The sequence below is a fragment of the Glycine soja genome, chromosome 7 (genome assembly GCF_004193775.1).
Source record: "Glycine soja cultivar W05 chromosome 7, ASM419377v2, whole genome shotgun sequence".
NCBI classification, from domain to species: domain Eukaryota; kingdom Viridiplantae; phylum Streptophyta; class Magnoliopsida; order Fabales; family Fabaceae; genus Glycine; species Glycine soja.
Genome location: NC_041008.1, coordinates 42366511 through 42389128, shown reverse-complemented (window position 1 = coordinate 42389128; position 22618 = coordinate 42366511). Strand labels below are relative to the sequence as shown.

The 22618-nt window shown below is 33.8% G+C and overlaps 2 protein-coding genes across 2 annotated transcripts; one reads left to right on the top strand and one right to left on the bottom strand.

Moving 5' to 3' along the window:
• Positions 1–2073: 2073 nt before the first annotated feature.
• On the bottom strand, positions 2074–10896 carry LOC114419826 (RGS1-HXK1-interacting protein 1-like). The gene is made up of 8 exons (XM_028385623.1): positions 10649–10896; positions 7837–7903; positions 5331–5408; positions 3652–3704; positions 3319–3455; positions 3165–3229; positions 2490–2548; positions 2074–2400 (listed from the first exon to the last, which is right to left on the bottom strand). The coding sequence occupies exons 1-8, from the start codon at positions 10793–10795 to the stop codon at positions 2311–2313; spliced, it is 696 nt and encodes a 231-aa protein (XP_028241424.1). The 5' UTR covers positions 10796–10896; the 3' UTR covers positions 2074–2310.
• Positions 10897–15315: 4419 nt separating this feature from the next.
• On the top strand, positions 15316–21770 carry LOC114419825. Its single transcript, XM_028385622.1, has 5 exons — positions 15316–15843; positions 15967–16160; positions 17837–18155; positions 20124–20216; positions 21165–21770. The coding sequence occupies exons 1-5, from the start codon at positions 15736–15738 to the stop codon at positions 21201–21203; spliced, it is 753 nt and encodes a 250-aa protein (XP_028241423.1). The 5' UTR covers positions 15316–15735; the 3' UTR covers positions 21204–21770.
• The last annotated feature ends 848 nt before the right edge of the window (positions 21771–22618 follow it).

Here is a 22618-nt window from a genome sequence, read left to right as displayed (position 1 = left end):
GAAAATTGATTTAATTCAATTAGGAAAATATTGAGATTAAAGTTCATTTTATTTCATCTAATATTTCTAATTTATGTTTTTAACTCAATTATACCTGTCCCTTTGTCTAACAATTTTTTTTAATTTATTTAAATTATGATTTCGTAGTAATTAAACAGCCTTTACAGTTTGAGAGGGATTTGCCATTCACACAAAGAGATTGTTTAGATACAAGTTAGAGGAACTCATAACAGTTTTCTACTAAATGTTTAAAACTTTTTCGAGTAGAGAAGCTCTTAAAACAATACCTTTTAGTGTTCGTAGATAACTTAGTTGACATTTATCTCTTGGGTCACTCCTTATATTGGTTTAGTTGGATTACAATACTATCATTTGTTCTGAAAAGATACTCAACCCCACTTAAAATTTATGCATTTACTTGCTCCTTTGGTATGTAGATTATGGAAACTCTAGTGTTTTTTTTATAAGGATTCCAAAACTTGACACTTAATTCTAGTATTTTTCTCAGTTTGTAAATCAAACAGATCACTTAATCTGCAGGGTTGTATATCATGTTGGTTCACTTCATGTTTCTATCTTCACGGCAATTACGAGATTTAATTTTTTTTGGCTAGTGATAGAATTAAAATTCAAAGATAAAGCCTCACAAGCAAGCTGAAGTGGGTGGATGAACGTAAATAGTGAAAAAGAAACAAATAACACAGGGTGTTCAAGAGACCATACAATGAGAGAATTATGGACTCAACAAAAATAGGGGACATGTTTTGAGCTTTACATACAGAACCAAGACTCACAAATTACGAGGCTGATAATCTAAACTCACATAAAACCAAAATTTTTCACATAAGTATCTTGTTTATTATTTATCTTTTTTTTATGTTTTATGGGTATGTTTGAAAAAAAATGTTTTATGGGTATGGAAGAATCGGTTTGATTGAATATTATTTGGAATTTATCCTGTTCGCCTCCCCTCATGTCATTCTCTTTGCATTATATGTTGGTCACTGCATTATTGCTACATTCATAAACACATTTTCTCTTATTTTAGCATAAGGTGTACTTTATTCCATTGCCTTTGCTTCCTTTAACTTATTGTCAGGTTTATTATTTTAGAACCAAAGACGTGGATAATATCTAATCCCTTTTATAGTTTTAATGTTAATTAAGTTACTAAAATTTGATAAATTAATGAGGTTTATTAAGTATTATAAGACACTTTAATTTGGACGCAAAATGCACTTTAATTTATCATGCGTCCAAAGTGAAACACTGGACTTTATCATATGTTTTCAGGGAGAAATCTAGCGTACAACATATATGCTCTGACCGACATTTATTCTAATCAAAAGTTTATGTCCTTTTTGTTCCCTTGCCTTTTCAAAATTATTTCATCATTTGAATTTGAAGTATTTGACATGAAAAAAACAAAATTAGGACAGTTATGTTAGTAAATATTTGTTTTATAATTTAAAATTTATAAAAACATATATTATTTATATTAATTCTATTTTTATAAAATAAAATATTTATTTTATAATTTGTTATGTAAAATTGGGTCAATTTGGTTTGTTAAGTGTTTATTATGTTTTTTTTTCAGCAAGTTAGTTTCCAATGTTCGGTTTGCATAAAAGAGTTTACACTTATATATATATCTCTTTTCTCCTTTAGTCAAGACACACAGTAGAAAAATAATTTAACTTTTTTTTCTAAATTTTATCTCTTCCTTTTTTTATAAAAAAAATATTTTTTAGAGATGTTCAAAAGATTCAAGGATCCTTTCACATTTTTTGGGAGAATAGCATAATTAAATTTCCTACCACGAGAGTGTAACATATGTTTTCTCTTTAAAGAATAACGTTTGTCCACTTTGCTATTTAAAATTTCTCCCTTAATTTTTTTTTTACTTATTGTATGTTATATTACATTATTAATCTATTTTCTGTTATATTCTTAAGTTACTTTGTAAATGTTATTTTGTTATTTAGTTTAAAGCTTTGCATTTTCTTTTATTTATTTTTTTATTTTACTTTATTTTTCTAACAAGTTATAGGAATTTTTTTAAAAAAAATAATGTAAAGTAATACATAAGTAGATTGTTTTAAAAAATAGTATATTGCGTGAAAGTTACATATATAAAAAATGTAGATTGCATGAAAGAGACTGAACATTTGAAAAAAACAAAAAAGATGCCCCGGGGCATGGGTCTGCATTATACTTAGAGCTATCTACTTTAACAGGAGAATTTATTCAGGAAAACTGGGGTGATGGGTGTGCATCAAGAGAAGGTCCACAACTTGTCCATTAATTCAATCACACAGGAACCCCTAACTCGTTGATCTTCATTATCCGTTTGTTCAGTGAAGATCTCTGACGCTTCAAATTTGAAGCCATAGAAGCAACCTGTCACGTGTTTGACGAAGAGAGAAAACAATGAGAAATGAATATTACTGAACTTTTGAGAAACACGCAGTAAGACAAAGTTAGCTTGCCTCAGCTCGAAGTACCAGAGCTTCACGACTAGGTATATACCGCAGCTTGTCAAGCAAATCTGAAGCATGATAAAAGAGGGTAAATTCTAAGGTTACAATATATATCACACAATACCCAAAGCAAATAAGAAAGGGAGAATCACAAAAGGAGCTCCTGATTTTCTTCTTTTTTAAAAGAAAAAAACAAAACATGGAATGTAAAAATTTAACCAAACCAAATGCTATTGTGTGATCCATGTAACCAACCTCCCCTAGTAAGATAATGCTTTGTTGTTGTTTTTGGATAAAAAGATTGTTAATTGTGTATGAGTTTAATTTTGTTATATCATCCGCTAATAAGTTTTACGCTATCAACCAATTAAAAATTATCTTCGATATGGCTGTGAAAGTAATGAGGAGGGATCAAGTTCCTCATCCCCACCCTTCATTTTTTTTTAATCTAACGGTTCTAATAAGTAACTTACCTTTTAAGAGAAAATGAAGGTTGAGGATGAAGAGTAACATTTTGAGTTAATCTTTGAGTAACTTGATCCCTCCTCTAAAGTAATTATTACAAAAGTTAACAAATTTGTGATCCAGGATTGGATGACAGTTACATTATCAATATATTCTAATTAAATTTGATATTGTTATTAACTTACTTAAAAGAAAAACAGAGAAAAAAAGATAGCATACCAGCAGCTCGGGTTTCAACCTTGTAAGCTGATTTTGCCAGCTGTTGAAATTGGGTTCCAGCGCTCCTATATATTTATTGAAATTAACAAACTTCAGGCATACTTCAGCAGTAATCAAATAAGTCATATCCTTTCATTAACTGATAATTACATACACTAGTTCGGTATGCCCATATTTCATTTCCTTCTCAGCAAGAGCTGTCCTTTGAAGCAATTTTACACTCTCCTTCTTCAGTAAATCCACCGAAAGGCCCAAGTCCTTTACATTCTTCTCAGTTCTAGCATACCGTACCTTCATAAGCATTCATGTGAAAAGGTGAAAGAAATAACAGAACATGCACTGGAGAAATATTACAACTTTTAATACAAGATCTTAAGAAATCAAGTTACAAAATAAGGAAAGAGCAGGTTATGCATCACAAATAGAGAGGAGCAGTACGTAAGAACATAGGTAAGGGATGCATCTTGATTGTTCAACTGAGTAATACCTCCTCACTTTGGAATCGACCCAATGTATGACGAAACAGAAACCTTCTTGGAGCTGCAAAACCAAAAAATACTTCAGCTTAAAACAAATACAAACTCAGTAGAGACCTGATATACAGAAAATGGCATAGAAAAAACTGGTTTCAATCACAAGCAATATAGTACAGAAGAGTCATAATGACTAATCACATTTTCCATGAAAGATATGCAACAAAAACAAATACATGTTATACCTTGACCTTGCTATAAGGGGCAGCGACACAGATCAATCAATGCCATTGGGCTATATAAAACCAATTCAAGCAAAGTTATTTTTTAATGGTTTCTTCTACAGTTTTCTCAGGTCTTATAATTGACCCCTATTGTCTTACATCAGCTCCCCTTCACTTCAATTTTTAGCTCGGGCTTGAAGTCTTCCACTCCATATTCATAGATATTTTGACCTTGCTATAAGGGGCAGCGACACAGATCAATCAATGCCATTAGGCTATATAAAACCAATTCAAGCAAAGTTATTTTTTAATGGTTTCTTCTACAGTTTTCTCAGGTCTTATAATTGACCCCTATTGTCTTACATCAGCTCCCCTTCACTTCAATTTTTAGCTCGGGCTTGAAGTCTTCCACTCCATATTCATAGATATTTTGAATATTTGAAAACCATGAAATTATTTTGTGGCTTGACGTCCAAATTTGAGCAATTAAGATCCCTTCCACTAGCACCATTAATAGATTGATATGTGACTCAATAAATCAATATTTTCTAATACAGAAAATTCTAATTGTTCAGATGCCTAAAAACTCGTATTATACTATTGAATTTTTTTCAATAGGAAAATTTTCTGGAATACATTATGAATAATTTTTTATCTTTGATTTGGTATATTATCTTCCATTTGTTTTGTGATTTCTTGATTGTATCAACTAAAAAACAATTTATTCATTGAAGTCTTCATGTGGTAAATCAAGTGCCTTTTGAGGATCTATGATTCATCGGGATATTATAGATTGGTGGAGAAGTCCCTCATACAATGATGTTTTACTCTAGACTACTTTCCGGACTGCCTACAAGTGGCTTGTTTATTTTCCGTGCAGACTCCCCACATGATGCTTGTCACTGTGAGGTGTGTGTTACACATGACAAATCTTCAAGCATATGCCAAGACAAATCCAATTCTACTCCCTCACCACGTCTTTAGTACCATTTGATGCAAGGAAAGTAGAAAATAGCAGCTTCGTAACAGAATTACAGCTAAAAGTTGGGAAAATATATATGAAAGATGAAATACAAAGTCCTAAGGGCTATTTATACCAGGTGAATTGCATATTACCAAGTCCAAGCCAAATTACATTAGTCACATCTAAACCCAGCTTTCCAGTCATTAAAAGTTCAAATGCTAACCAGTGACTAGTTAGTACAAGGGAAACTACATGAAAAACAAAACCAAAAGGAAAACAAGGAAATAACTCAGAATACATAAAAAAAAGAGCAGTGAGCCTGCATTAGTTTCCAAAGTTTGGCCTCGATATAATAATTTGTATTATGATAACATATTTAAAACTAAATTGCCTATCACAAGAGAATTTAACATACAGAAATATTGAATTGAGCCTTTAAGAAAAACTGAGCTGCCAAATTAAAATTTGTTACTTGTATGTGCAAATGATACCGAAAAACATTTACCTCGCATGGCCAGAAGGGCACCAGAAACAGCTAAACCAGCACTTAAAGCTGGATTCTCCTTTGCAATCATCAATCCATCTGTAAAAGGTAAGAATATAAACCAGTGCTATATATAAAAGATTACCAGAAAGCAGAAACAACTCTGCTATTTCTATGTCCATCAACTTTTTTGAGGATTGATAACATTCAGTGTTAATTCATCTAAGAAAAAGAATTTTAAAGATTGATAACATTCATTCCTTATGGAAAAAATAAAATTCAGCAAGATATCATCATTCCTCTGCATGCTAGACAAGACTCGAGAGTCCTTTACTACTAGGGTAAGAAAAAAACAAAATAAAATAAAATCATGAAAACGCTCATCAAATATAGAAAGATCTTTCAGCAAATCTGTTAGGATATAAGGAGAAGGGAGAGTTAGTTAAGATAGTTAGACTATTAATGAGTAAGTAAGTTGGAAGGGTTTATTAGATATAAATAGGGGAAGAAAGATAGAAGAGGAGATTTGTTGTCATTGTAAATTGAGCATTAGCTCCCTGTGAAAAGAGAAATCCTTTGTGAAGGAGAAACCCTTGGAGGAGAGTTATCTCTCCTAATTTTTGTTCTTTTACTATCAAGAAATTTCATCTTTCTTTCCTTTCTTCTATATTCTAATTTGGGTTCCTAACAATTGGTCTGACCTGCCAGATCTTTGAAGGAGAGTCAGTGTTAGAGATGGAGGAAGCACAAATTTGGGGTAAGGGGAAGCTGCCAGCATTTGTGGGGAAGACCCAATTTGTTGGATTGCTACGGCAGAAAATTCAGAGGTACAAGAAATTCCTTCATTCCATAAGCTACAATATGCATTCATGAGCATGGAGGGTGCTGCGATGCATTGGTTCTACATTTGGAGCCAAAAGAACCCAGATTCAGATTGGGAGTCATTTTCCACAGCTTTAAAAGATTCAGAGATCACTATGGTAAGTCTTTAAAAGATTGAGTATCTTGAAGCAAGAAGAACAAATTGACACGGAAACCCACATCCAAAAAAGGGAGAGTTCCATAGTGTTCTTGAAAGAGAGGACCAACATTTTAGAACTGAAACACATGCTGCACAAGTTATTGAATGAAGAGGCTGATCCTCAGTCAACTGAGCAAGAAAAAATAGCATGGAGGGAAGTGGGTCTGAATGCAGTGAAGCAAAAGCCTCTTGGACAAGAAAGGTGTACCAACCTTTGATGGAAGCACAAAACAGGGAACTAACTTGAAGGGTAGCATTTTTTAGTGTGATGATGATCCATTCCAATTCTTGAAATCAGAAAATAAAAGTAAAGAAGGTTCAATAATCAATAACCACACACTTTATGGTGGAGAAAATGATGAAGCAATATTAGCAAGAGAAACAAAGATTGAAAAAGTTATGATGGAGGAAGTTGATTCTTCGATGAAGAGGGAGAAACACATAAACAGAGTGAAGAATGCAAGTTGAAAGGGGCAATGCAACCTAGACTTATTATTTTCAAAATCCAGATTTTCTTAAAAAGATTGTTATGATGAAACAGAAATCACTGTTGAACCCAAATTCGATCATGAAGGTGGTTGGAACATCAATGGCATTGAAATCTTGGAATTTCAACTTGCTGGGTGATCCTTTAGCATTAAACTTTGTTGCATCTATGGCTGATAGCTTAGATACGGAGCTAAGGCATAAGGAATGTACTGAGGTAGTCATGGTGATTAAAGTTATATGGAGTCCACCCTTGTCCCCCCCACATCACCAAAGCTGCCAGACCTGAGTTTGCATGCAGGGGCAGTAGGTCGTTCCCAGTTAAGCAACAAGGGGGTGCAATTGTCTACCAGTAATCAGAAAAAACTTGAGGAAGTTTCATTTTGCAATTCCAGTTTTCAAATTTCAACCTTGAGGACAAGGTTGATTTTTAGGAGGGGTGTATTGTTAGGATATAAGGAGAAGGGAGAGTTAGTTACGATCATTAGACTATTAATGAGATAGTCAGTGAGTTAGTTAGTTAGAGGGGTTTATTAGATATAAATAGGGGAAGAATGATAGGAGAAAAGGAGATTTATTGTCATTGTAAATTGAGCCATTAGCTCTTTGTGAAAGGATAAATCCTTTGTGAAGGGGAAATCCTTGGAGGAGAGTTCTCTCTCCTATTTTTTGTTCTTTTACAATCAAGAAATTCCATCTTTCTTTCCTTTCTTCTATTTTCTATTTTGGGTTCCTAGCGAAATCAGTAAGTGAAAATCCTTGAAGAAACAATTATGAATTGAACACCAAATAGAAGCCATAAACATAACCTATGACATAACAGGTATAGGTACAAATAGCAATCTGAAGAAATACAAGCATTTCCTACCAATTTTTTAAAATTATCACATAAGTTACACACTGCCATAAAAATTTAACCTTACTTTTGCCAAAACCTTTATACTATACCAACAAAAAGATCATAAAAGTTGAAGGACACAACCAACACTCACAAGATCAATACTATCAATTTTTAATCACCTTTAACTTTATTGACGAAAGCATCCTCATATGTTCTATACTGTGGTACTGCTTCTGGTAAAAAATTCTGCAAAAGAATCATACATAACCAGATGAGCTTTGGAGCCATTCATATTATATCGAGGGATAAAAATGGGATTACACATGGTCAGGAATTTCCCAAATTCATATAAGATTGAACGTGGAAAAAAAATCAGAGGATGGGAAAAGATGATATGGCATTAGAAGAGTGGTTATTTTCTATAAACAAGAGTAGGAAAGCATATAAAAATATCCCACCAACCTCTTATAAAAGAAAATAAAGAAATGCAAAATAGAGTCTTCAGCTTATGTACAATATTTCAAAAATATAATGAAAATAACTTAGACTTGATCTTTATAATTATTTGACTTTGTTTACTATTTTCTTATATATTGTTAATGATGCAGGCCTTATATGATATCGAAAAAAAGAAACATGCTTCATTACTTTAGACAGGTTTAGCAGGTTAAATCATATGATAACATTATTAAAGCTTCAAATTAGTTCAGAGCTTCAAAGTTTCCACATGACTATACAAAGAATCAGGAAATGAAATTACAAGTCTAATTCTAATGTTTGAGCGAATAATCTAGATGTTTTAAAAAAAACAATTCTACAATATAGTTGCTATATTTTAAAACTAAATAGATATAAATAACATACTAATATTTTTATGATGGACACAGAGATAAGGTGGCAGTCGTGGTTCACTGATGAGGACATGACCAAGAGCAAGGACAAAGATCCACTTGGAGGACCTATGACAAGGACTAGAACAAGGAAAGTCAAGGAAGCTTTTCAACAAGTGTTGTCCATACTATTTGAATACAAGCCCAAGTTTCAAGAAGAAAAGTTCAAGGTTGTGAGTTGTTTTTTTTTTCAGCAAAAATATATATTATATATATAAAATAGTACCAGAGGTACTGTAGGTACAGGTATAATTTAAAGCATAGCTGGTACAGAAGAATTTAGCTATTATGGCCCAGCTACACCCCAAACTTAATTACATATATGCTGCACTTCTTGGAAGAGGTCTCAGCCTTTACCCTCCCTTTCTAATTACACAAAGACATCTGTCAAATTGGAAGACCACTGATTAAAATGTGTATCAAAATCTTTTTCAATAGCTTTGAGCCAGGACCAGAGTAGAAAAAGCGCTTCATCCATCAGCTTGCTTGCATTAAAAGTTTGGTTATCAAAGACCAACTTGTTTCTATGTTGCCATATGGTCCTTGTGAGGGCTATCCACCAACATCTCCATCTCATATCTTTTGTTCGTGTAGCATTCCTTCTGCTGTGTTGCATGAAGTGGTCTTTCGGTTCTTTCGGGAAAGCACCCACTGATTTGACCCATGAAAGTGTCTCCCACCACAAGGGGAGAACCTTACTGCAATTGAAGAAAAGGTGTACTGCATCCTCCTCCGAATGGAGGAGGACTAAATGACACCAATGACACCACTTTATCTCAATTTTAGAGTGTTTAGTTTGTCTAAATAATGACCCAATCCTAGTAAAGTTGGCTGACCAAAAATATGTTTTAGGTTAATCAACTAAAAGGGCTTTAGTTTGGTTTAGTTCAAGTTGTAATAAGGGCCCAATTGGCAACCTAGGCATCAGTCATTTTATCAATAAACACAAGTTGAGTTTTATTCAGAAAATTAGAGTTTATCTCTTTTATCTTAGTGAGAGTGATTCTCCTAAGTTCTTGAGTGATTCAAGAACACCCTGACTATATCAAAGGACTTTCACATCCTTTGTGTGTTGTCCTCGCCGAAAAGAGTGATTATTTCATTCCTTTCATCTTCAACCTTATTCTTTCAAACCACAATTCCAGAAAATCCACTTCTGCCCAGAATTATCTCGGGGCCATAACTCCCGTTTTATGCGCTCAAATTAAGTGATTCTTGAGCCTAAATTGAATTTCAAAACAAGAACTTTCACCTCGTTTTGGAATCACCTCATTTGGAGCCCTGTAGCTTGAGTTATTGTCATTTCTATATTTCTGTCCAGCCACCACTTAACCTACTTTTTATCATCTCATTCTTCCATTTTATGCCAAGAACTACCTTATTAAGGCCCACGAAATTAGCCACTGCCCAACCCTTAAATCTTGTCAATTTTTCATCTTTTCCTTAATCAATTTCCGCATTTTCCATCAAGGTTTAATCCTAGACGATCCTAAGTCAGCCTTTGTGCAATGAAGGTTCATATCATTCACACAACAAAGACCATGATAGTCAAAATAATATTGATGGTTGTGGCAACAAACATGAGAAGCAGGGTTGATGGTGGCAGTGGCAAAGGCTACCATGCTTGGTGTATTTTGGCACTAGTAGAGGGACAATATAGAACTATAGACGTGGATGCAACAGCAGTGATATGTATGTATGATATACAGAACCTGTAAACTACTGCATTATCTTGAATAATACAGCATTCCCATTCTCTAAATTCTCACTAAAATATTCTGTTCTATCTTCTAACAAAAAACTAACCACTATCATTTGCGGATAAAAAAAATAGTATTGGTATCATATAATGGGGCAGTGGCAGAACTACAAAATAATCCAAGGGTCACTGCACCCCGACAAAAAAAAATTATAAAATTAATTATGAAAACCCGCGAAATTTTCATAGATTAATTTTTTCACCTAATTAGAACAACAGAGGAATGGAAATCCCCAATTCCACATTCAACTTCTAACCAACTAAAACATAAATCCAGCAAAAAGGGGATAATGCAAATAATATACAAGATCAAGATATGAGAAGAGAAGAGGATGGGGAAACCTGAAAGGCACGGAAATGATTTGTAGTGCTATGTTGCACAGTTCGAGCAGATTGAATGGCGGAACGCTGAAGATTCTCCGCAATCGACGCCAGCGATGGCGAGGGTTCTCCATCTGAAGAGGAGGAGGACGAATCTGCCTCTGCCATTATTGTCCGATGGTTGCACTGCACTGCACTCGGTTGGCTGACCCCGAATAAAAACAACCAGAATACCTTACCAAACCAACTTCATTCTTTGAATCTTTGGGCTGTGATTTAGTCCATTTAGTGTGTATTGCAATAAATATTTGTTTTATTGACTAAAAATTAGTATAAAAAAAACCAAAAGAATAAATATTTGTTTTTCATATAATTAAATTTAAAAAATATTTATAAGGATTTAATGAAGTTTAAGAAAAAAAAGTTAAAAACAAATCAGCCGTTCATCTTAAAAAGTTGGAAGAATAGAATTCATTTAATACTAATAAATGTAACACCCTTTATCCATAATATGTTTATTAACTATTTAATATATTATCTAGTTAAATTACTCTATTCAAACTCATTCTTAGTGTTTCTACATGGTATTTAGAGCTATACATTGACTCACAGAAATTGGCAACATAAACAATGTCTATAAGGGTTTCAAAAGTCAGAACAAAATGAGGAAATATACATTGACTTACAGATTGTTGTCTTACATTGGAATCTAAATTTTACTCTAGCAGAAGACATCATTCGTGCACACTAATGCTATGATGTATTATTTTATCATCCTGTCTCATTTCATACTCTTATTTTAGGAGCATTCCTTAATAGAACCATAGTTGTAACTTAATAGCAATACAAAGCAGTCAACCCCAAAAATGCTACAGCAGGATAGTGAAATGGTTGTTATATTGAAGATTAAGGATACAAGATAAATAATTAATACAACCTACAAATGTTTAAAATTTAAACAATCTCAAAAGCAGTGGTTACAACTGCCAAAACTAAATAAGTTAATGAAAATAATAGTCAAGTTGCAAAAAAGGAGGGGGGAGAGGAGTCATGACTCATGAGAACAAATTTAGAGGACTATGAACTTTAATGTACTGCACCAAAAAAAAATAACTGCAACATTTATGAATCAAGCCAACAGATAAGGGAGCAGAAAATAAGAATTGACCAAACTAAATAAACATAAAGTATGTGTGAATAAGCAGAGGGTTAAAAGCAATTAGTGGGTTGTAGGAATATGCCAGGCTAGGCACAAAAAAATGCTGCCAAACAAGCAATTGGACAATCAGACTTGGCCATAAAACGTTGCTTCATAGAAAAAAGGATTGAAGCTTGCCTTCTCAATAAAGGAGGGAGTGAAGAAACATAAGCAGGACTAGTGAGACACACAATGAGAAATGCATGCAAAAGGGTACAAAACTGATAAAAGAAAGGGTAGTAGCCATTTGTGAGGAAGAATGGTTTAGAGGAGTAGGATATGAAAGGAACGAAATACACTATGAGAGTGAAATAGCAATGAAAACATTTCATAGACCTTAAAAAGTTAAACTGATTATACACTAACAGGAATGATAAGGTGATTTCCCTAATGAAGAGCATAGACCTCCTTCACGTTCGCACACACACTACCATCAAAACACTCCATCGCAGACATGTTTTCAAAATAGAAACAAAAATGAAGCAAAATCAAAATCAAAGGCAGTAAAAATAAACACTACCATCACAGTTTCACATTACTAGCCAAAAAAACAATAGAATAATAAAATAGTGTTATGGAAACCCTCTAAAGTGATCATTCTGTGTAACCACGTGAACAAAGCTACTTTTTTTCGGAACTAACAGCATTTTCGTGGGCAACCATTCTCTCAAAACACAGTGAACAATATTTTAGGTCAAAACATAGTGACACAAACATTTGAAGAATTGTGGCAGAGACGTACCTCAATCGTAATGACTGAGAGTGAATGGAAAGACACACAGGTTGCAATGACAATCGCGGCAGAGATGAAGTCCTTTGCGGTAGTCGCAGCTTCAATGGCAATGGTACCTTCAGCGCAGCTTCAATGGCAGTGGTAGCAAGAAGAAAGAGGACAAAGGAGAAACGGCTAAGGTCTGAGCACGAGGGGCCAAAATCATTTTGTGTTTTAATTTATGAAAAGAACAACAACGATTTTTTCAAAATAACCGATGTTACCTGAATTGCATATCATCAGTTATTTAAATAACTGCCACCGTGCTTTTCTTAACATCGGTTTTTAAAAAACCGATGTCAATCGTGCGATGTTAAATCATTATTTTTTAGTAGTGATCGGGGTTGTCTAGCCTTACAAGGATACTCCAACCTATGGAATCAACATGAGCCACATGGAGATTCCAAATCGAATAACACCACTAAGGCTAAAGTCATACTTCAACTCATTCATGACTCTCCTATTAAGCTAAAAAACCATATTCTGAGAAAAAAAAATATATGCATATTCATGATGCATGGTCACATAGGATGCACATGGCTCTACTTAACATATCACCTGGAGAATTCTATCCCACATGGACCAGGTTCTCTTAACATTTCAAAGCTTACTCATGTACCATGGCATCTCTCCAGCCATATTCCATATGTATAACCATCACGTACAACTTTACAAAATTGACATTCATAACATTTCGTAAACTTAACGATGAGGAAAACAACTCATGTTAAACTTCAACATGTAGTTCCCTAATTACAACTTACAACTTCGTTTAATTAAGAAAGCACATGGCACATGAACATAACATAATTACAAGGTCAAAACATTAATAAAAGCATGAATAATTTGCCAAGCAAGCCGCACTTAGCACAAGTCATTTCACATTTAACTTGGAGAGATTAGAGAGCATAAGTGTTTACTGCCCTTCACGCACTAATCCAAGAAATTCCCATGCCTAACTTGGAGAAGCCAGAGAGCAAGGGTGCTTACTACCCTTTTCATGCTAAGCTAGACAATTCCCATGCTTAGCCTGGAGAGGTATGGCAACATTATGTTTTTTGTGATTTTATACATAATTTGGGTTTCCATTACTCCTCAATTGGCCAAAACTTTAATACACAAAAACTAAATATTAAGTCCTACATGTTTCTAATTGATTTTAAACACAAAATAGCTAATCCATCATTCAATCCCAAATATCTAAATTCCTAATTTTTCAAGAACATGAAAAGGTGTAAAACCTCATGAACAACCAAACATCCTAACTTAATAAAATCAACAAAGTGTTTTGGGTATTCACAACCTATTCAAGAAATTTAAAGAATCATAGACATAATGCAATCCTATGGGTCTAAGACCAATCTCACTACCCAAAATTCAAGTCCATACCTACAGGAGATAACCCATTCCCTTTACCTTGAAATAAGTTTCCCACAGTAAGGGATGCAAACAACCATGACAGGTCTCACGATTTCCTCCTATTCATTTTTTTTTCTATTACATGACGACTAAATCTAGACTTCCTCCCACACTCCTTTCTTATAACACATAGGTGGTCTTAGTCTCTAGTTAGATCTTAGTTGCCTTCTAAGGTTCTATTATCTCATTCTTACTAATTCTTAGCACTAGAGCATAATGACATCAATAATCATGACAACATCACCTCCACCACCACCCTACTATATTTTCTTTTTCTTTTTATTTTCTCTCTTGCATGTGTGTTGTGCTTGGGACTTACACTCTTGTGGTACTTGATGATTGTGATTTGCTTTAGGAAAAAAAAAAGAATGACGCCGAAAAGGTTTGAAATAGCAACCTGACACTCAACTACAAGATGGTCAATTAGATACCTCATATAATATATATACACAATATTTAATTTATTTTGTTGCTTATCAATGTTCATGCAGTTTAACTATCGATCAACTATTTCTGGTCCTGAGAGAGAGATTGGATATGTCTTTCAACATATTGGTTATAAATTAATTTCACTTGCGATTGATGACTATTACTATCCTAAGAAAATTTTACATACAAAAAAATCAAACTCCTATATATAATAAAATCTTATATCATTGTATCAATTTTATGAGTTAAAACATGCTTAATGGTTGATTTGATTGGAGAGAAGAGAAAATAAAAAAAATAATAAGAAATATTTAAATTAAAATAAAAAAAGAGGTGTGTGAATCTTAAATCCTATTTTTAAATTTTTTTCTCAGTTTCCCTGGTACTTCTCCGTAGCCAAACTAATCATGAGAGTGACCATAATCAAATTACCCTTGGCATATAAGGGTGCTACATCCTCCAAGCACCTATTGAAGCCTAGACAAACAATTAAATTGCTGAAAAATGGGTTAATTCTCGCAGCAGGTACAAAGAATTCCTCGTTTAATATTTGTTCGGCATATAAAAATCGAAGTAAACTCCTTTAAAACAGTAAAAGTAGTAAAACTAAAAAAATGAAAATTTTAATTAAATTTTTGAATATGTAAAAATATGATTTATTAGTTTCACAGATAATTTAATAATAAATTAGTTTTTAAATTTTATAATTTATTATTAAATTAATTCTTGTAGATTATAATTTAGTTATAAGATTAATTTATCATATTTTTTATATATTTAAAAATAAAAAAATCGGCTAATTACCAAACTAAAAATTCATTCTTACCAACAAAAACATTTTGTCAGTACATATGCTGCTGATATGCATCGAAAGCAGGGAAATGAAATAATTGAATTGGAGCGGAGCGACAGAGCATAGAGAGAAAAAAGTTTATTACAGGAGTGCGAAAGAAAAAGGGGGCACAAATATAAAGTTCCAAACAATCGCCACCCCAAACCAAAGCACTGTTTCTTTCGCTGTGCGGATTTTCCCTCAAAATGGCAATTGCTCGCTAGTCGCCAGCAAGGACACACAAAAACAAACAGAAGAAAAGAAAAAGAAAATGCAAAACGAGAGTGTGAATGTGAACGACAAAACACAACAACAACATCATCGCAGCTCTTAAAAGAAAAAAAATCTCAGAGAGGAAGAAGAAGGGGACGATGCATTATTTTTCACTACACGCTTTTGCTCCGATTGATTCAGATTGAGAAAAAAAAAAAGAGCTTAATCACCGGCGAGAGGCTTTTATGATGCTTTGTGGTTCATTCTGTTTGAATTTGCGAGATCGAATACAGCCATGGATTCGCGACTACGATAGGCTCCAGTCTTTCGCGGTCATCCTCATTTACCTTCAGGTTCGTTGTTAATTGCATTGTTGTTAGTTAATGAATTTTAATTTGCATTATTATTGTATTGTATTGAATTGTTGAATTAATGCGTGCGTGCGTGCATGTGAAAATTTGGAAAATGATGCAAAGATTGGATGCGCGTTAATTGGATCTCTGGGAGCATCGTACAATGGCTTGTCGCTCATAAATCTGGCAATCGCGTTGTTCGCTTTGGTCGCAATTGAGAGTAGTAGTCAGAGCCTTGGCCGCACCTACGCTTTTCTTCTCTTCTGTGCCATCTTGCTCGACATTTCTTGGTTCATTCTTTTCTCCAACGAAATTTGGTGCGTCCAGCAGTTTCTTTCGTTTCTTTCTTTTTTATTTGATATAATATATTGTAATTTACTTTTCATGTACCGCTATGGACTATGTTGTTGAGACCAAGTGATTGAGTTTTCGCTTGCTTGTGTAATGATTCTTGCCCCTAAGGAAGGTGAATTGACTATGACATTGTCTTTTTTGTATTATTATGTGACCTAAGGTTATATATAAAGTGCAAATATGGATTGTGACAAAATTTACATGCAGTTCCTTAGGTGTTTTTCGTGCTGTTGTTTAATCAGAATTGAAGTTTCACCTCAATAATGTAAACTTTTATTACGCGGATGAAACTCTAATTTTGATTGGAAAAGAGTACTAAAAGCGCCTATAGAGCTGCATCTAAGGAGGGGACATTGACTATGGCATTTGTCTTTTTTGTATTATGTGACCTTGAGTTATAAAGAGCAAATATGGATTGGGACAAAACTTGCACACATACAGTCAGTTACTTTGTGCTTGTTTTGGTGTTGTTTTTCCATCAGAATTGAAGTTTCATCTTGGTAATCTATGTTAATCGTTAATGCAAAAACCTTTTATTATGCGGATTACTGAGACGGAACTCAAATTTTGATAAGAAAACAACACTAAAAGCACCTATAGAATTGCATTTATGTTTTGTCATGGACTATTCTTTTGCCCCATAATGGGTGAGATGAGATATGCCTCTTTCACGTGACTGAACTTCTTGTTAAAGCCGAGTTTGAAACCACTTGCTTGCTTTGTTTCATTTTGTTTGTCCATTTTCCCTAGATTTTATTCCAGAATTTAATTTCCTATGTTTTAGATGATGTTTCTTGAACTTGGAGAGGTTTTTGTCCCCATAGTGTATAATTGCTTGCTAGGGAATTTCCATTGAGCAAGTTTTCAATGAAGTGTCCTATTACTTGGTCACACTGATGTTACTACCAACTCTTTTAGGCTGTGATCATTTCATCTGTCTTTCTAACTTATCTTTCCTGCAATGCTCATCTCTTTGACATCTACTGCATCCTTGAGTTGTTATTTCACCCATGTTTCATGGAGGCTGCTGAATGCATCAAGCTTATTTTCATTTTTAAATTGTTTATTTGTACCAAGCTTAAAGCTCGGTAAACTTTAATTTGAGGGGGAGTGTTAGAATATATAGATATTGATTTTAGTTGGAGTATCTTAAAAAATCTTCAAAATATATTTGCAACATCTTAGAATATATTGTGGATGTCATCTAATTGAGGAAGCAATCTTCAGAGTTAATTCTGGATTTCATTAAATTTCTTGATTTATTTCCTTATTTAATTATTGTTAGATCACTTAGTTGTGTTATTGTATTTGTGGGTTTCTTGTGCTAGTAATGCCTAATCATCATTAGTATAAATGGAACCGTTGATTTAATATTTATCACATTATTACACATCATATCAATCAAATAGAATATTTTCAGTCTTTATTCTCTCTTTCCCTTGTTCGTTACCTAAAGTCTAATTTCAACAGCATGCATCCCACATTTAGTATTATTTATCAATTTAACAATATGAAGTCACTGCTGTATGCAGCGAAGAGATTCATATGAACCAATTTTCTGTACTCTTAAGAATCAAACATGTTATCATGACTGTGTTTTTCATTCATATCTGATGAAGAGCATTATGTTTGTTTGCAGGACCATTTCTACCAAGGATTACACAGCATTTTTCACGTTTTCAGTGAAACTTACCCTGGCCATGCAAATTGTTGGTTTTACAGTGAGGCTATCATCCTCGTTGTTATGGATTCAAATTTATAGGTTGGGTGCTTCCTATGTGGACGCAGCTTCTCGAGTAGCAGATTCTGACTCGAGGATTAGTTTTTTGAGTCCCATGGCACCTGCAGTAGTAAGGCAATGCTCTAATTCCAATGAGATTCTTGGAGGCTCTATCTATGATCCATCATACTACTCATCCCTATTTGAAGATGGTCAAGAAAACAAATATTCATCTGAGGTAGGCTTAACTTTGCCCAAAACCATAGCCATGATTACTTTTGAGTCGGTATCAATTAGGCACTGTGCAATTTTTCTTCTGCAGTACTAGGTCAACCTGTCATCTAATTGTTAGCAGCTTTATTTACTATTGAATTGAATCTTGGTGCACAATTCAATGGTCAATAAATTGCCAACAGGGCAGAGAACTGGTGCACTTTGGGCACTGTTAACTTTTTTTACTACGTAGAATATCATTCTTGTTATATTTTTTTTATGATACAAAAGAATCTGTGTACAAAGTCATTCTTGGTCCTTTTGTGAATTGTTCAGATAACTAACCTAGTACAGAATTCTTGCAGAGTGATACATTTGGTACTTTATAATTATGGATATTTTCAAGGATTAAAAAAATAGGACTGGTCAATCCAGCGGAAAACTGAAGAACTGTTCAGATCAGCATGGTTCACAATTTTCATCAAACTAGAGGAGCAAAAAAAATGGTCAAAAATCGGTTGAATTGCACTAGTCTAAAACAACTAAAATCAGTTTGATTTTTTAAAAAAGCTTTCAATTCCTTTTTCTTTTATTTTTTAATTGCTTGAAAAAAAATTGACAAATAAAGGTCCACATGTGGATTGCTATTATATATATTATAGCCTATTGTTATTTGTTGTTAACATTGTTCTTTTATATTAATTTAAAATTTTAACTAGATTTCTTGTGATTTTAATTTTACTTAATAAAAATGGCAACCTGGTGCTAAAAAGCTCCTGCCATGGTGGAGTCCAGGAAAGGATTGGACTCATTATAGTTCTATTTTAGGCTGTTTTACCTTGCACTTACAAGAGCCTGATTCCACAACTTGAACTTGTGACTGCCTAGTCACTTGGCAACAACTCTAACTGTTGCATCTAGGGTCAACTGGTCTAGGCTCCCCTTTGTGAGTTATAATTAATAGATTTTTTAATATCAAAAATATATTTAACTATCACCAGCTTAACAGCAGTTCAACCATTGGTGTTCAGTGTTCCCAATAGCCTTCTTTGTTTGTGTCCATTTTGTCAAACCAATTAATTTTTATTTATTCCTCAGCTTGTGGTCAAATAGACAAATATTATGCATCCAAGTGATGAAATTTCAATATTTCATACTTTAACTCTGTGCTTCCCTCGCTATTGTAAGATTTGTGACAAGGGGACTTCATTTATTGTTACTAGTCCAGTTTGTGTCATGTTTCAGAGATGCACTGTGCTCCCACCAACAGTTTTAAGTTTTCACTATGGAAGAGTTTGATATCTCTTGGATTTTATTTTCAGGTGTGTTGGAAAGTCGCTTTAATTGTGGTCACCCCTTGTCCACTTAATTTTGGCCTCTTTGGGTTGCCTTCATTGTAGCCTCTAGCACCTTCATTGTGCAAGGTGTGAGGGGTTGTTTAGTCTTACATCAACTAGAGATATGGCTAATGTAATCCTTATAAAGCTTGGGCAGTCGTCACCTTACAAACCGATTTTGTAGGGTTGAGTTAAATAGCAATCCCAAATTCTAATATGGTATTAAAGTCTATCCTAGATCTATTGTTAGGTCACCCGCATTGCCACTCTCCAGGTCCATAGCCCTAGGAGCAAAGGGGTGTGCTGAAAAGTCTCCTTAATTGCATTCACCCTTGGTCACCTTAATTTGGCCTCTTTGTGTTGCCTTCGTTGCAGTTTCCAACTCCTACATTGTGCAAGGTGTGAGGGGGTGTGTTTAGTCTCACATTGACTAGAGATATAGCCAATGTAGTTAGGTCTTAAAACCCAATGGCAGTCCTCCCCATACGAATCGATTTTTTGAGATGGAGTTAGGTCTTAAAACCCAAATTATAAGAAGGATCCTTAATTATAGGGAAGACTTTGATTTCATATCTTATCATCATATTCTGTTATCTATTCATTCTCATTTTGGATAAACCTTATTAAGATTTTTGTCTCATTTCATTTGGTTGTAGATGCAAAATCATGGCACTACCCAGAATGAGTCAACATCATCTGCTGAAGTTTCTCTCAAGTCAACCATGGGAAGATCTTTCCAGGCAGCGGATGTAAGTATCTAGTTATATGTCCTTTTGTAGTCTATTAACCTTTTACAACATCATCAATTTGTATTTAGTTTGTCTAGAACCTCATTTAGTCATTTACTCTGATCACATAGTTGCAAGGAACTAGATTTAAAACAGTTTACCAAGAATTTCGGTCAGGTAAGTGTTATACAGAATGGTGCAGACGGGTGTAATGTTTTTATTGGGTTTTTGGAACATAAACAATGGTTAGTTTAGAGATTTTATTTATTTAGTGTAGATATTTTTATGGTAAATATAGTAAGATTAGGAGGGCCTATTAGGATACTTACTGAGGAATAATTTAACTGTCATCCCAATTGCATTGTCATTAACTTGACATACAAATGTCTTCTTGCACAGTGATTTTTATAGGAGGGAGTTTGTATGGAGAACCACCTGGTTTTGTTTTTGGGAGTTTAGATTAGTTTGGATTGGTGTGCAGACTCTGTAACTCTGACTTAAAACAGCTCCCTTGAGCTTGGTTTGGCCACTTGATCACTGTTGTTCAAGACTTAGACTTATACTGAAGCTGATCATTCTGTCTTTTATTGGTGTTCCATCCTCCAATTGTTGCATTTGTCTTATATTATTTTTCTTATCTTAACAGGGAATAATCAAGTTACAATTGAACAATTAAAGCAGTATTTATTCAAGCCTCTCTAGTATTGTTTTCCAGTACTGCATATATTTTTTTCTCCACACAAATACAGTTTCAATTGAATTACCTCATTGCCCGCAATATTTTTGTTTCTTACTGCAAAGAAAGGAGGCGATGTTTAAATTTGCTTCTTTGTTTACTCGAGTTTTGATTTTATGCTTCTCATTTTGATGTCTACTCCTGATCCACCAAAATCAAACTATCTATTTGATGTTTAAATTCCTTATTTTGAACATGATCTGGTTATCTTTCAAATTCTAATCATCTTGCAGGAAGAGAATGGGTTAATCATCAAGAAGGAAATCGTTTGAAATAGATCCCCAAAAACATTCTTCTCACTCCTGTTTTGGTACAAGTTTCTTTTTCATTATACAGCAATCTGTATGGGAGTGAGTCTTGTACCATATGCAATTTGTTGACAACTTTCTCATTGTGAACCTTGGCGGAAAGGAGAGGCACATTGACTGGTACATCATATGACAAGAATGATATCCTGTTTTTCCTTGAAGCAGTACTTGAATATGTCTGAAATTGAGCTAAGGAAGCCATTCTGGTTACTAGTCAAAAGATTAGGGTTTCACATTACCCACAAATCTGCAAATGGGCAAGCAGTTTAGCATACTGCACTCTAGCTTTGCATGTTGAGTCTATAGGTGGAAAAGAGGCCTGGGGATATATTATCTTTTTTCCAGGGTTCTATTTTTCTTTTTGTTTTTTCTTTTGCAATGATTGATTAGGAGGTCAGTTACTAAGGAAATACAAGCAAAATATTTTTTCCATTTCAATTTTTTATTAAAAAAAAACTAGACCATGAGTATATACGGTATTAAAGATGCTTTGAAATCATTTAGTGTTCATATTGTAATTGAACTGAGCAACATGTGAACTATTGTAGATTCTTCAACACTAACTGATCAAGTAGAACTGTAAAACATCGATCAACGAGAACTAAAAAAACAAAAATGTAGAATTTATATTGACTAACACAAAAGCCTTGTAACTTGATACTTCGCGGGAGCATTGCTTCAACATATGATTGTGTTATTAGTTATTACTTAGGTCACATGATAACCTGCTTTGAGGGTATGAGTATTAAAGTAACTGTGGTCGTACTCAATCCACATTTTCCGTTACTATTGCTGCTTCGTGACTCCAATATTGAGGTTTGAAGACTAAATCAAATGTTCTAGCAATAAAATCCACCAGAATTAAATTTACACATTTTACCCAAAAAACAATCTAAGCCTTACGCTGCTAAAAACAGTGAGGAGGTCCTTCCTACTAAATTGATCTTTTAGGGTTTTTTACATTTATGAAGTTATTGAACATGTTCATGAGTTTCGTATTATCTCATTGTATTATCTCATTAGTCCTCGTGACATGGTTTACATAAAGCTTAAATGAAAGGTTCGTGAACTTAATTTGAAACCAAAACTAATTCATATCTTTACATGACGCGAGTCGCAAGCTAAAAATATAATTTATATCTGGTCAAACTGAACTTTAACATGGTTTAATTTGGTTTGTATCCCCCATGCAATTAACAAGTATGCTAATTGCAAAAATACCTTTAACTTAAAGACCCCGAAGATAATGTGCTGCAAATTAGAAAAGCAGATGCAGAAGAGTTTTTCCACTAATCATTGACATCATATATATTCATAAGAATTCAAAAAGGTCATGTCATTCACATATAGAATACCGGGAAATAGGAAGGAGGGCTGAA

Excerpts from the sequence above, each read along its gene's own strand:
- LOC114419826 (XM_028385623.1), bottom strand. The coding sequence starts at position 10,795 with ATGGCAGAGGCAGATTCGTCCTCCTCCTCTTCAGATGGAGAACCCTCG. Across the intron at positions 3,456-3,651 it reads GTCGATTCCAAAGTGAGGAG|GTACGGTATGCTAGAACTGA; the intron begins GTATTACTCAGT and ends ATGCTTATGAAG. Across the intron at positions 2,549-3,164 it reads GGTTGAAACCCGAGCTGCTG|ATTTGCTTGACAAGCTGCGG; the intron begins GTATGCTATCTT and ends ATCATGCTTCAG.
- LOC114419825 (XM_028385622.1), top strand. The coding sequence starts at position 15,736 with ATGATGCTTTGTGGTTCATTCTGTTTGAATTTGCGAGATCGAATACAG. Across the intron at positions 18,156-20,123 it reads AAAACAAATATTCATCTGAG|ATGCAAAATCATGGCACTAC; the intron begins GTAGGCTTAACT and ends ATTTGGTTGTAG. Across the intron at positions 20,217-21,164 it reads GATCTTTCCAGGCAGCGGAT|GAAGAGAATGGGTTAATCAT; the intron begins GTAAGTATCTAG and ends ATCATCTTGCAG.